This window comes from Athene noctua, chromosome 11 (assembly GCF_965140245.1).
Source record: "Athene noctua chromosome 11, bAthNoc1.hap1.1, whole genome shotgun sequence".
Classification (NCBI taxonomy): Eukaryota; Metazoa; Chordata; class Aves; order Strigiformes; family Strigidae; genus Athene; species Athene noctua.
This window is the reverse complement of record NC_134047.1, coordinates 13,281,434-13,298,804: the sequence shown is the minus strand read 5'-3', so window position 1 is coordinate 13,298,804 and position 17,371 is coordinate 13,281,434. Positions and strand designations below refer to the sequence as shown.

Sequence of the window (17,371 nt, the reverse complement as noted above, 5' to 3'; positions counted from 1 at the left end):
GCTCTCCCCCGAGACAGCACCTCCTGCCTCGCCGCCGTCGGCGTGGGGACAGAGCCATCTGCATCAATGAGTCAGCAGGACCCACTTAACACTTCTCCAGCAGGATCTACTCCTCCTGACAGAATGGGCAGCTTCTGGCAAGCTCCGTCAGCGTGTTACAATCTCAGCTCATTAAAGGGACGCATCCTGAGCTCTTTATTGATGTTTTATGCTGCCTGGCTCCATCTTCAGAGAAAAACTCACATTGCAGTCAATGACTACACCTCCGCGGTGCTGCAGGCTGAGTAAGGAGCTCAGAATCTGGCTTGCATGGTGGGTCGGGCTCAGCTCTCCTTGCTACGAAGCTGCATCGTTGCAAACAGTGAGGTTTTACACCAAGTGACCAAGAGACATCTCAGGGCCAGGATCCCTGTAGGGCATTTTCTTTCCAGGGACTAGGGAAGGTTCAAAAGGAAACTGCAAGGAAGGGGGTTGCTTTTTTTTTTTTTTTTTTTTTTTCTTCTTGCTTGCTTATCCCTCTTTGCTGGGTAGAGGAACTGCATGATATGGAAGGGAAATGATGTTTTCTTCCCCCCAGTGCCGCCGTCTGTTCAGCTTGAGCCCGGTGGGGTGGATGTACCTGGCCTCCTCCCTACCAAAGCCTGTGTTGGGAACCACATGTCCTTCCACCTTAGGAGAATCACAGTCTTTTAATAAGTTCCACAGCACTTGCTGTTGCTTCTAAAAAGCTAGTGGCACTGTCTGGCTTCAAGTGGCTTTTACATAATACAGACTGTCAGGCTAGATGAACATCATGGTCCCTTCTGGTCCTAAAATCTGTGAATCTAAAAATTAGAGGGCACCAGCACCTCATTGTTTCTGGCTGATTTAATCAGGGGAATTGCATGTTCTCTTTAGCCTCTCCTTTCCCCCACTCCGCATCATCTTTAACTGAAGATGAATTTGCCCTCCCCCCATGCCCAAGCTTGGCTAATAGCATCAGAAGAGATCAGACATCTTCAGCTTTGCTCTGGGATATTCTCCTCTCTGCTGCCCGCTTCCGGACTGATCCACAGCAGTTAATTGTTCAGCTGTCTGCACAGGCAGGACCAGAGGTGGTCAGGCTTGGAGGCAGCTGGATAACGTGTCTAGAAAACAGTGCTGAGTTCTCCTGGTTCTTTTAAAATTGCAGCTGAGCTCTTCTGGCTCCACATTTAGCTCTTCTGGTTTTGTGAACATGCGTTGTGTATCTAGAGAAGCTCTTTTTGAGGAGGGAAAGGAAGGCAAATACTTCCCCAGCTTTTTTTGTGGTGTTGGGGATGTGCAGGGGGAGTGGAAAGAACAAAGCAAGGAGGAATTGCTGGTGATCTGTGGGGATTGCCAGGGATGAGGGTTCCCCCAAGGCAGAGATCTGCAACAGGTGCTGAGAACTTGCTGCGCAGGGCTTGCCTGGAGTTGGGAACATGGGGATGCGCTGCTGCCATCTCAATGCCCATATCTGTGTGCCATCAGCTGTCCCAGGCGGGAGATGTGCTGGCAGCCTCTAAAATAAGGGCAGAGAATGGGGCTCCTGGGAGCTGCTTCTCTCCCTGTCCTTTTGAACAGGACCCCAAAGGGCATTCCAGGAGTTAAAAGGTGGTGTATTCAGACTTGGAGGAGCAGTGAAACCAATTCAAAAGACCAGTTGAGAGGAGCTGGGATCGGTTGCAGGTAGCAGCTGAGAAGGAGCAGAGGCAGCAGCGCGTGGGGCACAGCCTCAGCTGTCACGGCGCTGCGGGAGGGATGTTAAATCCCCCGTTCAGGGGCGGCCACAGACCCCGCACACAGAGAGATTATCAGAAATCTAACGGAGTCTCACAGCTTCCTCTGGCAGGGATCATAACATGTCTATGCACTGTCAGGGGACCACATCCCTCTCCCAACAGCCAAAATCACTCCAAAAACCTGCTGGAGGCTCTATCCCAGACCCTTCCTTTGGGAGCAGCTCCAAAGTTTTCTGCTCTGCAAATGCATTCGGGTTCCCAGCCCTCCTCTTCAGAGATGCTGCGGTCAATAACTCACCAGGAGGCTGCTATTCTCCCTCCACTTCCCACCCTCCCACTTGTCTCGGTATCTCTGCATTCATGCCTTTTTGGCCCTCCCTCGGCAGCGGGTGAGGAATAAAGCAGCGCTGGCTGAGCACGATGCAGGCTGCGCTAGGGATGCTGTGAGCCAGCGAGGGAAGCCTGAATCACCGGCACCTCAAGGTGGGAGTGATAGATTTGGGCTGGGAGAAAGGGAGGACATCACACGTGCTTTTAGGAGTCAGGTGCTCACAGCCAGCTGGCAGTTGCTGGGAATTGGGCAACTCGGTTCCTTTCTGTGTCTTTAAAGACAGAGCTCAGAGCGATGGGGAGAAGAGGAGGGGCTCGTGGGAGCGGAGGGAGATGCAGCATTAAGGCTCTGAGCTGTAGCCAAGGCTGAGGGATGCTGTCAGGGACTTGGTCCTCTTGGAGAAACTCCTCCTGAAGGAGCATCTCTGGTGGGATCCTATGGAGATGGAGAAACGCTTAGCCTAGAAATGCCGAAAAATGAGCCTGGAAAGGTTCAGCTGGGTACCATGTTGGGAGAATAGAGTCACTGGCCCCTGCTGGGGGGGACCTCAGTGCTTCTGCTGGCATCAGCTGGGAGGGAGCCACTGAGGTCAGTGGGATCATCCTGGTTTTTACCCATCTGTTAGAGCAACAAGCAGCATATCTGGTTTTGTCACCCTTATTCAGGATCCTTTTTTTCCTGTTTCCCTCCCAGCCTGCTCTCACACCCCCAGACCTGTCGCTGCCCATCAGCAGCAAACACGGACAACACGTGGCTGAGTCTTGGGCAGCTGCCTGCCCCAGGGGAGCGGGTCCCCATGCTGCTAGGGACCTGGCTGGGATGGCTGAGGGCTTGATGGCTTCAGCTTCACTTTTTGGAGACAGGTTCTCAGCCCTCCCTGAGCCAGTAATGTTGCTTTTCTCATCTGGTGAACGCTGCCAGAAATGATGGGTGACCAACCTGTAAGGGATGAGAGGAATAAAGGGAGGGTGGGAGCTCTGGTGGGATCCATAGCCAATGTCCCAGTGTCATCAAGGGACTTGTCTTTGGGACTGTCAAACCAGGTGCAATTTATAGCTAAATGAGGCTGAGGGGTATCACAAGGACCCTTGGTGCTCCAGAGCAGAGGTTGCTGCTGTAGAGAAAGCAGCCCAAGGAGGGAGCACACTGCGACTCAGGGACACGTCTGGGACAGAAGGTTCAGGTCCTGTTTGCACCTTGAGTCCAAGGGTTTTGTTTCTGAGAGAATGGGATGTGTGTGGACTGGTTCCGTGTATCTCGGTACGGAAAAGCCCCTTTCCAGCCCCTCTGCCCCAAGCTTCCCCTACAGGAGCTAATTCAGGTATTAGTTCAGACTTTTTGGTAGTATCGGGGGTGGATGACACCTGTGCTCTCATGGATGCCTCCTGAGATGCCCACGAAGAGGCACGTGAGAGGGGAGAAGGTGACTGCGCCCGTCTCCCAGTGATTTACAGATCAAGCGATTCCCCCGAGGTGACAGACCCCGATCATCGCTCCCGGCCCCTTGCAGCCAGACACAACCTGCCCGCGGTGTCGGGGTCGGTGTCGGGCTGAACCCAACCCCATGGGATGACACCCGTGAGGCAGAGGCAGCGTGGACCTTGCGGCTGGGGCCAAGCAGCGTGGCCACCACGGGTGTCCCCGGGGGGGGGGAACCACGGGCTCGGGGGGCGACGGGGCCCCAGGGTGGGCTGTCCTGGTGGGCGCAGGGGGGGGAGCGGAGCGTGAGGCCGACGGAAATGTTTAAATAGCGCGTGCTGCATCCCGGCTCCGTTGCAGTCATTATCTGGGGAGCGGATGCCCAGGGCTCTGTGGGGACCGGCTAATGGGCCGATTCAATTTCAGCGGGATGACGCCACTTAGGTAAGCGTTAAGAGCTCCAGCTCCGGGAAGGCAGCGGCAGAGAGAGGGAGAGCGAGCGATGGTAACGGGCAGCCATAAATCCCTCCCTCCCTCCCATCCTCCACGCTGCCCCCATTCACAAGGAGCTCCGGGGACGAGCCTGCATTCACACCCCGGAGCCGGGCAGCCCTCCCGGGCTCTCCCTCGCCGTCCCCACGGGCGGCCCGGTGGGGCGTGGAGCAGCGTGACCCGGTTGCGGGGCCGGGTGGGCGGGCGGTGCCCCGTGTCCATGCCCACCGCCGGTCGCCCCTAGGTAGCCCCCGGTGCCCCGGGGCTGGCCCCGGCCGGGCTGGGCGCTCCGCGGGCGGATGGACCGGCGGGAGGCGGCGGCGGAGGCGGCGGCGGAGGCGGCGGCGGGGTGAGTCCGCCCGGTGCAGTTGCGGGACGGGGAGGGGGACGCGCGTGGGGTCTGCGCGGAGGGGCTGCGGGACGGGTGGGCTGCGCGGACAGCGGGGCGGCGGCGGGGAGGGGGCGTGCGTAGACACACGCGTGGGCAGTTTTGAGGGGGGCGGGGGGCCTGGGCACGCGTGGGCTGTTTGCCGAGGGGACGGGGGTCCCTGGACGTGCGCGCGTTGTGAGTGCGCAGCCGAGCTGGGGGTCCTGGGCACGGGCGCGCAGTGGGGATGGGGGTCCTGGGCACGCGTGGGGTGGGGGCGAGGTGTGGGGCTGGGTCACGCGTGGGGTGTGTGCACGGCGGGGCTGGGGCGTCCTGAGCGCGAACGGGCTGCGCGCACGGCGGGGCTGGGGGCCGCGGGCCGGATCCGGATCCGAGCCACGCGTGGGCTGTGTTGCACGGAGGGCCGGGGGAGCCAGCACACGGCGGGGCTGTGCACGGGGGCTGCAGCCCGGATCCGGGCCACGCGTGGGCTGAGCACAGAGCGGGGCCGGGCGATCAGCCCCCCGCCACCGCCCCGCTCCACCCCGCGGCACCCGGGACAGGGCGAGGGGCTCCCTCCGGAGCGAAAAAGCCCTTTTCTCCCACCTGGCCGCCCTGTGCAGCTCGTCCCCGGCTTGCGGCCACCTCCAGCCTGTAAATCATTTGCTTTTACGATCCTTCCTCTGGCCCATTATCACACGAACTTTATATGTTTGGGGCTGCTGGCGGCCATAGAGCTCGCCCGGTTTCCGGGGCTGGCATGCCTGCCTCGCAGGCAGGGTGTGAGGAGGAGGAGGAGGCTGGGGACACGCTGCCCCGGTCCCCCCCAGACGGCAGGTAGGCGGGGAGGGGTGCAGCAGTGTCTCGGAGATGGTCGGACCAGTGGGAGCTGGGATATGGACTGGTTGCAGCCCCAGCATCAGGCGGGAGCAGGGGGGGCTGTGAGCAAGTGGGGGGCACTGGGGTCCACCAGGGTGGGGTGGGCAGAAGCGGAGTCCTGGCTTCAGTCATTCAGTCCCTCTTCCCCCCACTCTGCTGGACTGGGGGACCCACAGGTCTTCTGGCTCACATCCCCTTGGGTCCCAGAGGGACCTTTGCCTCCCCTCAGCCGTCGTCTGGGTTCATGTCTAATCCCTGTGCCTGGGGATCATAGGTTGAAGAGTGGGCTCCAGTTCAGTGCTGGGGGTCCTCCCAGGGCCTGTCCTACCCAGGATGCTGTGTCCAAGCCCTGGACCCAGAGCACAAGTGTCCGAGTTGCGATACACTGCACGGCCCCATTGCCAGCTCCTCTCTGCCTGCTGTCCCCGAGGCTCTGTTCCTCCTCGTAGTGTCCCCTGTGCATGTCCTCCTGCCTAGGCATGGCTCATGGGTCTCCTTCTGTCACCTGAGCTCCAGGTCTTGCATAGAGGATTGGGTGAAGCCGTACTGGGTCTGCCCTTTGGCTGCTCTTTATCTCCCAGTTCCACTGCCTCCATCGCAGTGGGAGCCTCTGCTGCCTCGGTCTCTCCCTTTGGGTCACACCTTGGTTCAAGCCCCAGAGGAGAACCCCACGGGATTCTTGCTGCCCCAGTACTGCCAAATCCCAGCGCACAGGTTGGAGGGGATGGACACCCAGCTCCTCCTCAGCTGTAAATCAGCATTGTCCCTTGAATGATCCCACCCCAAGATGGGATCTGGGTCGCAAGGGACATGGGATCCCACTGAGGATGTTCTCTGAATGGTCCTAGCTGCAGGCTGAGATGTGTCATATCTTCAGAGGTCCAGGGGGCTTCAGGTCTGCACTTCAGTGAGACCCTTCCAGGTGAGGAGCTCAGTGGCAGCAGGTAACAGTTCACAAGAGGGTGTTTTGCTTCTGTGGCCCATTCTCATCCTGGCAGTGTGCTCACAAAACCTTCCCTGGGTCAGCCATTGCCCTCCTAATTCACCTTGATATTTCTGTTAAAAAAAATTGGTGTCCAAATCTGTTGTGGGTGTCCTGGGAGAGCAACTCATTCACTGTCGGTGTCTCCCTTGGACGGGGTGAGCATCTCACTTGAGATCGCATGGAGGGGGAGGCAGGTGGACTCCAGGCACAGGAAAAACCCAAATCTAAGCAGATCAGTTGCCTTTTCTTTCCAGGGAGGGGGATGGGAGAGACCAGATCTTGCTTGAACAGTCAAAGTAAGTTGCCTTTGCTTTTCCCTGCTCTTCAAGGTCAGCCTAGCTAATGAAAATCAATCTTCCCTCTGCCTCTCTCTGCTGCATGAGCAGATTATACCTGTGGCCCCTCACCTACTTGAAAGCCTCCACCGCCGCCGGCCGCCTGGCCTGCTGACCATGTGCAACGCCAGTGGGGAGCTTCCTATTGAAACAGAGTCTTCCTGTGGGCCTGGGCACCGTGACAATATCTGTGTCACTGAGGGATCACTCATTTGATCTGCCAGAGGAGAATGGCTTTGTCCGGGGAAGTTGGCTGTGCACGGAAAGCACATATCTGATATTGAAATCTGGGCTGGAAGTGCTGGGGGAAAGCTTTTCGCTGGGGTCTGGCGTGCCATGAATGGCTTCCATCCTCTGTGCGCTCCTGGGCAGCTCCCTTTTGCAGGCAGCAGAAGCGGGAAGCTTCTTTCTCTCTCCCTCTTGAGGGCCAAGACCAGGCTCTGTTGCAGACCCACTCCTGCCTGGCCCCTCTCCTCACCCAGCCCCAGCCCCCCAGAAGTTTCACCCAGACACCAGCGACAAGGTCTGTCAGCCCGAGGTTTTGGCAGTGGTGTTGGTGCCATGAGGTCAAACCTGCTGGGGGGGTAGCTGTGGGACACAGGGGGTCCTCCCTACCCCAGCTCACAGCCCTCCAATGGTCATGACCTTCCCTCTGGATAAAGCAGGCGCCGCTGCCAGTGCTGCAGGCTCGGGAAGTGCCATTTCCTGAAAACAACAGCAAACAGCATGGCAGCCTCGTGTGAGGAGCAAGACGGGGCTTGCCTGCTGCAAAGTCTGCTTTCCCTGCTTCACTGTGTGTTTGTGCAGGGGTTAGGGAGAAACCTGCCCTTCTCAGTGGCCATGATGGGGATATATTGGTTCTTGGGCTGTCACTGGGTTGTGTGTGGGAAGACGAGATCCTGCAGTGGGAACTGCCAGGACTTGGGGAGTCTGTGGGCTTGGCTTGTCCCTGGCCAAGTGTGTTAGTTGCAATTTATTGCTGATGCTGCCAGAAATTGAACATGTTCAGATCCCCTCCATCCTCATGCCACTGGTGTGTACAGGGTATGGCACTGGGAGGCTGCTCGAGGTGTGCTGGGAAGCCCCAAATCTGAGTCTCCTGCTCTGGAGGAGATGCCATTCCCGGTTCTGTCACTGGCTCTGGATAAATCACAGCTTCACATTTTCCCTCCTCTAGAGAGGGCCAGCACTTTCCCCTGAGGAAGGACAGATGGGGTCTCTCAGTGCTGGCAATGGGTGGGAAATCCTCTGGAAGGACACAAAAAGCTCAGAAGCATGGGCAGATGCTGTGCCCACCTGTTTGAAGGGACAGTTCTTACATCCCATGCCTTTTGGATGTGTCCTGCCTAAATCTCCCCAGGCACAGAAGTACTTTGAGTCTGTTTATTGGAAATAACTTCATTAGGAGTCCTCCAGCCAACCTTTGCTTCCTGGTTTGTTTGGACGGATCAATTTTAAAATATAACACAAATGTTTTCTCTGTCTTCCTGCCCTATCCTTTAGGAGTTTTAGATGTGCCCTGATGCTGCAGGGTCTCCTCACTCCTGGAAATGCAGCTCTCTTCCAGTGTGGCTGAACTCAGTTGTGACGAGACGATGGACCCACCCGCTGAGGACTTCCAGCAGGTCCTGTCCATTGACCAAATCCGCTCCATCCGTGCCAGCAACAACTACGTGGAGAGACCGGCTGTCTGCTTCCAACAAGCCCGCTCCAACCCATCCCTGTCCCAGCCACCACACAAGCAAGAGTGGTCCCAGGACCGTCTGGTGTCTTCCACCTTCCAGGACCTGCACCGCAGCCACAGCCAACAGCACCAGATGCCACCTCTGCAGCAACACATGAGCCATTCCAGCACAGCCAGCTCCGTCTCCCAAAGCACCACTGCCTCCGACCAGCGCCTCCTGAGCAGCCTCACGCCCTCCCACTCTGGGCACTCCCTCATCCGGACGCAGCCCCGGGCTGTCGAGCTGAAACCAGAGGAGTCCCCGTTGAAGGGGGTGGCGGAGAAGCCCACCCTCCACACTGGCCACCTCTTCATCTGTGAGGAGTGCGGGCGATGCAAGTGTGCCCGCTGCACGGCGGCCCGCAGCCTGCCCTCCTGCTGGCTCTGCAACCAGCGCTGCCTCTGCTCCCCTGAGAGCCTCCTCGACTACGGGACTTGCCTCTGCTGTGTCAAGGGGCTCTTCTACCACTGCTCCACCGATGATGAGGACACCTGCGCTGACGACCCCTGCTCCTGTGGGCCGGGGTCCTGCTGTGCCCGCTGGGCTGCCATGAGCTTCCTCTCTCTTCTCATGCCCTGCCTCTGCTGCTACTTTCCTACCCTGGGGTGCCTCAAACTTTGCCAGCGGGGTTATGATGGCTTGAAACGACCTGGCTGCCGCTGCCAGAGCCACACCAATACAGTCTGCAGAAAGATCTCCTCCTCCAGTGGCACGCCTTTCCCCAAGACGCTAGATAAGCCGGTATGACCCTCCCGGGGAGGAGAAGCAGGCTTTACTCCTCTTCTTCCTCCTCCTCCTCCTCCTTCTTCTCCTCCTCCTCATCTTCCTCCTCCTCCTCCTCCTCCTCCTCCTCCTCCTCCTCCTCCTCCTTGTCCTCGTCGTTGTTGTCCTCCTCCTCCACACCTCCTCCTCCTCTTCCTCCTCCTCTCCCCCCTCCCCCTTCTCCTCAGCCTCCTACTCCTCCTTCTCTCCCCTCGCCTTCATCTCCCTCTTCCTTCGACTCCCTCTGCTCTGCAGTGCTCCCCCCTACTCACCATCACCTTCCAGGAATGAGATGGGTGAAAGGGGGGTCCCCAGCCTCTGGGAGCACAAAGGCGACTGGGTGGTCAGGGGAGCTGGCACCAAGCTGGTGGGAAACGGTGGTTTTACACACGTGGGTGAGGGACCAGGAGGGGCAGAGAGCTGTGGGTGCTTTCCCTGGTCGTGCCCTGTGAGGAAGGGCAACCCAGGGGGCTCCTCAGGACTCTGGTCTCAGTGGGTTTTAGGAGCTGTCGCTGCCCCATGGTGTGGTCCTTCCTGATGGAGGGGAAGAGGCAGGGCGACGGCATCCCCTGTGCAAGAGTCCTCCAGGAGCCAGACCTCCTTCTGTCTCTTTTTATCTTTCTCTAGCACTTTTGGGGGGTGGCCTCTCTTCTCTCACATGGCCGTAGGTTCACTGTCCCTAGGGGGCTGGGGTGCTGCAGTGTCCCACCAGTGTCAGTGGCTTCCCTCTGAGCTTGGAAGCTGCTGGGAGAAGCAAACAAGCTTCAGAATGAGGTGGCATCGTATTTTTCTGTCTCAAAGAGGAAGGGAAGGTGTGGGAAGCTTTAGAAACCTTCTGGCAGGGGAAGGAGCTATCGGAGGCAGCCCAGCCCACTCGCTTCTGCCCAACTGCAGCGAGGGAAAGGTCCCCTCTGGGATTTGGCTGAGAACAAGAAGTTGGTTTGAAATTGCCATTCATTTCTCAATACCTTGAAGGGCTGCCTCCAGAGCACAAACCCTGGTGGGATGGGAGCTGCCACCCAGCTCCATCCCACCACCAAGCAGATGCCACAGGCACTGGCTCTGTGCTCGAGCCCTGAGAGCCCCAATCTGGTACCTTCCACCAGCACTGAATTCACTTTAAAAAAAAAATACCCCAAACCAAACTGTCAACAGCTGCCACTTGCACTGCTCTCCCTGTCTCCCCAGCACAATCCTGGGGGACTTCTCAGCGGGGAATTCTTCAACTCCTGCTTTGGGCTGGAGGGAAACAGAGAGCAGAAGCAGGTGTGGAAAGACAGGAGCCCGACCTTTCCTCCCTGCAGAAGTTGCCTTTGAGTCCTCACCTTGCTTTCCTTGGCCCACTGGCGTGTCCCACCAACACCAGTGTCACACCAGCAGCCAAACCCTGCTGGCACTGCTGAGGGTATTCTGCAATGGTGGCTGCCCATGGAAAACTGGAGATGGGTCTGAACCAAGCCCTGGGGCTGGACCATCTGCAGACCAGAAGGAAACCTGAATCGGGGTCAGTGCTTCGTGATTTACTTGCTGTGATGATAATAAACCCAACCCATCGCTGCAGCTGGGGGGAGCTCCTCCTGGTCTTGGACTCAGCCCCATCTCCGCTTACAAACGCGTGGTGGCAGCTCTGTTGTGACCCTGCTGACATCGTCCAGTCAGTCAGGGGAGTTTGGAGCTGGGATGAAGTCCCAGTGCTCAGCTCTGCCTGCCTGTTCCTCCTCCGAGGTGTGTGAGTGCAGAGGGAAGTGAATGGTTCCCCTGGAGAAATATATGCAACGTGTCCCTTGGCTTCTTCCAGGACCCTGCCATCCAGGACTTACCCATCGCCTTCTCTCAGCCACCTCTTTACGTAGAGTTCTGTGGATCTATTTTTGTATATATAAATATAACATTAGGATGGCTAGGTCTATTACTAATAATATTCATGATATTGCTGTGAATGGTGCCAGATGCAAGGTTTGGCTTCCTGGTACACTTGCACATGCTGGAAGATGATTTCCCAGTCTGTTTATTGCTAATCCTAGACCTTTAGTTCCTAAGTAGTCGGGAGAGGGGGAAAGGGAGGTTTACAGATTGTCCTGGGTGGGGCCTGCTTTGCAGAGAGAGGGTAGGATTTAGTGCTGGCTGTGGGGTGAGGCAGAAGGTAGACTCTCATGATGGGATTCCTCTTTCCGTACATTTGCTATCTAAAAATCGCATCTGATCCAAGCTCCCTCTGTTGCAGAGAAAAGTGGTTCCAGAGAGTGATTCATCCTGCTTGAAAACATTATTCATTAAATTATGCTCTGGCGGTGCCTGTCTCCCTTGACTCAAATGGGACCCAAATATTAAACTCGTGGTTCCCTGTGTTAAAAGGGGAGATGAATCCCATCCCTGGTGTGAAGTTCGTGCCCGGGGCATGTTACGGACATGACCGAAATCCTCACCCTGATTTCACCTAGACCCTGAGGGGGCATGTTGAAAGATGCTTCCTCTGGCCAAAGATGGAGAGCCCACTTCAATCAGCTGTGGGGAATTCAGGACGATGCTCTGGGTTAACAGTGAAGACCTCCTGGCATTAAGAAGGGGCAGGGCCACATCTGTGCAGTTTGCACATCCTCTGAGACCAGCCTTGGACTCTGAAATCATTTGGGTTTTAAGGCAATGACCTTCCTGGAGGATGCCCTGTAGGTGTACCCCCATAAGATCAGTCCATGTCTCTCTGGCAGCCATTACAAAATATATTGCAAACTTATTTATCCATATGCCAGTAATTGCTTGGCTCCCTACTTCCAAGAGATGTTTGGAGAAGAGACTTCCACCAAGAGGCACCCTTCCTTTTGAATGCTACGTTCACTTTTCTATTGGTGCTGATTAAACTCCTTCTTCCTAAAAAATGTAAAACGTTTTTAGGGAAAAAAGGTCCCTTTTTCACTGAGGATTTGAGGAACTGTCTCACTTGAATAAGAATGTGAAATAGTTCATTGAAACTTTTTAAAGAAAACTAATGAACAGAATTTTCCAACTTGCTCTACTTTGATTTTTTTTCCTCCTCCTTTTAAAATGGATCCTACTTGTAAATTTAGTTACCACCTCTGTATCTTTGCAATTCATTGCTTCCTCTCCTGATGGTGGAATGACTCAACATGTGAAGCTTCATCATTTTCACGGCCTCCAAAGTCATGCAAGCATGGGGTGACCTCCCCCAGGTGCTGGAGCTGTAGGATGAGAAGATGGCTGTCCACATATCAGCTCCCCTGAGCCAGTTTTGCTTGGCACAAGCATGGCGAGGCGGAGCCCTGCACTACTATTGCAGCATATTTACCTTCAGTAAATGGTAGGAGGCCAGGACGCCTGCCAGGTGCCTTCTACCTAATGGGCTTTTTCTGGGTCAGTACAGAAGTCCCATTTCTACCAGGGAATCATGCCATAGCCTGGGTGCAGGGATGAGGAGTCTGGCCAGTTCTTTTGAATGTCTCATCTCCACAAAATGACAAACCTGTGAGAGATATTTTATGAAATACAGGACACATAGAAGGGAACTGGAGAGGAGGGAGAGCCCCAGATGAGCACTGAGGGCTGTCAGACCAGCATAGGGCTTTGGCTTGACTGTGTTGCGGGCAAAATGCAAAGCCACATCCAGGCCTTGCAGTTGCATGGGCTAGAGAAGCTTAGAGCCATTGGCCCCTATCCCACTCATAGGGGCAAATGGCTTCATGTGGAGTTACTGCTTCCCAGTCCCTCTTGGGGGGCCTTAGAGAGCTCCCGTTCCTTGCTCTCAGCAGAAAGGACAGGTTGGGATTTGCCAAGATCTCTCCAAGGAGGCCAGCTCTGGTTCACTGAGCTCATCTGGCATCAGGAAGGCTGTGGGTAGCCTCTGAGAATGTTTTTTTCCTGAGCTTTTCCTAACATCTTCAGACCAGATCCATCCTGCTCCCTCCCCATCTTGGCTGCCAGATAGTTTGGTTTCCCTGCAGAGAGGACTCCAATTTTGGTTGGGGTTGTGAGCCCCTTTCCTGCCCCGCCCTGTAATGAGTCAGATAACATCTGCTCCAGATGTTTGTTTGCAGCTGCTTGTCCTGGCAGTTTGGGTTTCTCTCTGTCCTGACGTGTCTTTTTTGGTTTTCTTTTGGGAGAGTCACATGTTGAGTCCTCTGTTTTCCCTGTGCCCCTGTGATTTGACAAGGATGGATCTGCTTTGCAAGGGAACATTTATCTGCGTTGTGTGTCTCTACCAGTCGTTGACTCCTTTGCCAGGAAACATACAGGTCTGTAGGGCAGATTTAGACAGGGAAAGAGATTCAGGTGCCAAAGGAGCAGGAGGCAGGAGCTACTGAGCAGGAGCTGAGCTCCCCTTGCTCTGCTCCCCATTCAGGAACCTCCTCTTCCCACCCAGACTTCCAAAGCTCCATCCATGCAAGAGCTCCTGCTGGTGCCTGCTTTCTCCAAGGCTTCTCTTGGACTTACTCCCCTCCTTCCTTACTGCCAAACATGTGATCAGTCCCAGCACTGGTGAGGAGGGATCACTGGGCACCAAGATGGAGTCTCGCTCCCATCCCAGCTCCCCAGGCCTTCTGGTGGAAGGAAAGAAGTGGTCCTTGGGCTGCTGTCCACCTATCCCTGAGAAACATCAATGCCAGCCAAGTACCTCAAAGTACAGGGGGGAAGCTCTTTGGGACTCTACTCTCAGATTGCCATAAAATCCCATATGAGTTTTCTCCTCCCCATCCCCACGTGTGAACCCAAAGACTGGCGGGCAAGTGTCATCGACCAAAAGAGGCCAAAGCACAGAATAACAGTTTATGAATGGCTGCTTTAGTGCAATAAAGGGGGATGAGTGGAGGGTGAGAGGAGCTGCTTACAAGGTTTGCATGACTGGATTGCACGGGGACGGAGCACACCATGCTTCAAACTGGCTGTTTCCAGCACCTGCTTTGTCAGTTTGCTCTCTGACACTGGTCCTTGGGTGTTTTGAGGCTGGAGAAAGTTGGGAGGTCTTCAGGCATTGGAAGGTTTTGTGATCAACATGTGAGGAAAGTAGATAAGGGATGTATCCCCACCCCAAAGCCCATTCTTGGTCTTTAACTGGATCCTAATCCAGTTCAGGCTTGTCTCCTTCAAGGAGTCCATGGAGCCCAGACCTGTGGGAAGCTTGCAGCAGCTGGAGGCTGCTGGTTGACTTCTGTTCCGTGCAGGCCAAACCAGAGCTGTAATGTCTCTGGGCTCAGTCTGCCTTGGAGTATTTCTCAGTGAGCATCGGGATCTCTTGCAAACTCTTTCTCCCAGAGTGCAGGTTGGGAGCTTGCACAGGTGAGATCTGTTGTCTGGGGTGATGTTGCAGAAGAATCCCTGGAGGGTGTAAACCAGGGAAGCTGAACTGTCACCTTGCAGGGGGACTGCAGGCAGGAGGGATGTTGGATGGATGGGAAGAGATCACACCCCTCCCTGGGGCAGAGTGAATGTACAAGTGCAGGGTGGGGGGAAGCAGCACGAGTTCTCTCGCTGGGTGTCTGTCCTGCTGCACCTTCCTGCAGCACCCCAAAGGGCTTCATCATGAGCAGGACTGAACCCACCCTGGTGATCTGCCTGGGCATGGGGAAAGGAGGTTTCTCATACTCTCTGTCCCAATGGCAGCATCATCTGAGAGGCGTGCGGTCACCCTGGAGGTGGCACGGCTGATCCCTGCCTGGCCCATGCTGCCACTCTGCCCCAGCAAAGCCCCTTTCCCCCATCCCTTCCCCTTTGTCCATCCTCACCCAGCGGTTCCCTCAGGCCTTGGCGATGCTCTGCCGACAGGCAGAGCTGCTCAGCCTCCTGCCTCCCCAGGTGTCCTCAGCACAAGGTTCTCCTTAGAAGATGGATCACCCTTGGCTTCAAAGGAGAGTCTCGTACCATGAACCGAAGCCTCTAATTCTCTGTTTAATTGGTACAAAGGTATTCTGTACAGTGTATAAAGAGATCCCTCCCCCAGCTGTCTTTATTTGGATTCCTTTCTATAAGGTATAATATATGTTTATAACCTGATGGCTGTTTTTTGACAATACTCTTGTACCTTTTAAGGGAAAAAAATAAAAAAAACCAAAGTATTTATTTGAAAAGTTTATTTTAAAGATAAGAAAAAAAATAACCTATTTATTTTAATGCACCCTCTTCTGTTTGGTTTTCTTCTCTTGCAAAGCTAGTAACTGTTACTGAACCACTGCTGAGATGAAAGAAGTAATTCTATGGGTGGCTTCACAAGCCCACTTAGAGCAACTATTCAATAAAAATATATATTAATTTTGAACGTAGTCTCATTCTTGTCTTTGTGATGGCTGGGGCATGACTCAGACTCTTGCTTCAGCAGGGCGGTTAATGGCTGTGGGATGCTGGGTGGCTAGGCTTGCGCTGGCAGGGACTGGGTGTTGAAGGGATCATTTTTAACTCCATGAGATGTCTCCTGGTATCCCTTACCTAATGCTTAAAGAAAACCTCAAAAATCTCAGTGTGTGCTTCCCTGCTGCATCTGTCCCAGGTCCTTGAGGAAGGGTAGGCTCCTGTAGCAAAGGGTGGGAGCAAATAGGGAGGGACTGAGGTAAGAAATCACTGAGATTTGGGGGTTTTCATTCACTCCACAGAGATTCCTGCATGGGGAGAATCCAGACATTTGGCATTCTCAAAGCCTCTTCTACTGTCAGAAGAGACAGGTGATGCCACAGGGCAATGGACATCTACGGGAGAAGCTGCAGTTTGGACATGGCTGTCTCTTCCCACCAGCTGCAGAAGACACCTTGGTGATGTGTTTAGCCCCAAAGGAAGGAATCTGGGCCATAGCACCAACAGTTGCTGGACCGTACTGGTGCCTCTGATCTCCCTGTTCATATTACAGGCCAGTGCACACTGACATGTCTAGAGCCCATAGCTTCTTGGCTGAAGGGTATCTTCTTGTCACCTAAAGCTCTTCTCTCACAAAGACGGCTGATCTTTATTCAAGCACTCCCAGAGCATGAAGTCCTTTCAGAGAGATTTGGTGACTAATGAGACCCATGGTTAGTGATACCTACCTTATTCCCATTTGAATTTGTTGCCTTCAGCTTCTAGCTGGCTGAACTTGTTTCCTCTAGCTGCAAGAGTCCTTTCATAGGATGGTTTTGCTTGGCTAGACTTGTGCTCAAGAGCCCTCTGAGCCTTTGTTCTTAATTAAAAACATGCATTCTCTGTGTGTCTTAACATAAAGCCTTTTCTCAGGCTGTTTGATTGACTTTGGAGTCCTGTTTGTACCGTTGCTGGTATCAGAGCATGCTTTCCAAATTATGTTCCAGTGCCTCAGCCACAATGTTCAGAATCTGCCTCAGGGTTGTGGAGTACAGATGTGAGTCCAACCCCTGCTGTGACTCACTCTTCCTCTGCTTTTAAAACAAAAGATGACTTTAGGCCATTTGTCACCCATTGGCCCTTTTCAATGCCAAAGTCCCTCTTTCTTGGACACAACCAACCAGTTTCATTCCTAGATGAACAGCCTTCTTTTAACTATGTTAGAATACTTTTGGTTTGTATAGTACCACCTTCCCAAGCCTTCCCTGTCCTTATCAGTTCATGCCACCAAATCTTACTTGCATCTATGGATCTTTTATCATCAGTAGTCCTGTAGAGGAAGGCTGAAGGAGAGCTCAGGAGCTGAACTGTAATGTGAGATTAGCAGAGAAGCACAGGTTGCCTACAGACCATGATGATTTGGAAAAGATGATAATTGCTTGCTTAGACATTTTCCTTCTCCTGTGTAAAGAAAGTCATTATGGTCCCAGGAATCACAAAAAGTGATAGTAATTGGACTTTGTCCTAAGATTAGGGTGAGTCTTTAAACTACAATCTTTTCTGTTTTGCATCTGTGTGAAGACCAGGTAGAGGCTCAAGCATACCATGACACACACTGTAAAGTACAGGGCCCCAGATGAACTGGTAGTAGCACCCGGTCACAGTCATGTAGCTGTACCACTTGGACGGTTGAGCCACTCTTGCTAGTTCAGCCTAGAATTATAAGCCACTTTTTCTTGACTAACACAGCCAGATGTGATTCAGACCTGAAATGGTCTGTACTATGCTGTCCTAGGACCAGCATGGCCCAAGCAAGCTCAGCTTTATGAAACCCTCCCTTAGAAGCAGAGAAGGTTTTCCAAAAGTGGATTTCCATGCTTTTGGTGTTGAAATCTTCCCTTGACTTCAGAGGGAGCAAAGTTAGGCCAAACTCAAATCCCTCTGAGGATGTCCAGGTGTGATCTAACCCTCTGCCTGTGATGGAAACCCACAAGAAGCCAGCATCCCTCAGTAGCCAGGGAAGGGTGCCTGGTGTGCTCCAGGAGAGCAAGGGTAGGTGTTT

At 54.3% G+C, this 17,371-nt stretch overlaps 1 protein-coding gene across 2 annotated transcripts; it reads left to right on the top strand.

Annotated features, from left to right (window-relative positions):
- Positions 1-3,860: 3,860 nt before the first annotated feature.
- SPRY3 (sprouty RTK signaling antagonist 3) lies at positions 3,861-15,294 on the top strand. Of its 2 annotated transcripts, none has more exons than XM_074915006.1 (2): positions 3,861-3,936; positions 8,054-15,294. In XM_074915006.1, exon 2 carries the CDS (start codon positions 8,101-8,103, stop codon positions 9,019-9,021), a length of 921 nt encoding a protein of 306 aa, XP_074771107.1. In that variant the 5' UTR covers positions 3,861-3,936; positions 8,054-8,100; the 3' UTR covers positions 9,022-15,294. The 2 variants fall into 2 exon arrangements, with proteins under 2 accessions (XP_074771107.1, XP_074771108.1); XM_074915007.1 differs by lacking the exon at positions 3,861-3,936 and adding an exon at positions 3,981-4,333.
- Positions 15,295-17,371: the final 2,077 nt, after the last annotated feature.

Excerpts from the sequence above, each read along its gene's own strand:
- SPRY3 (XM_074915006.1), top strand. The coding sequence starts at position 8,101 with ATGCAGCTCTCTTCCAGTGTGGCTGAACTCAGTTGTGACGAGACGATG.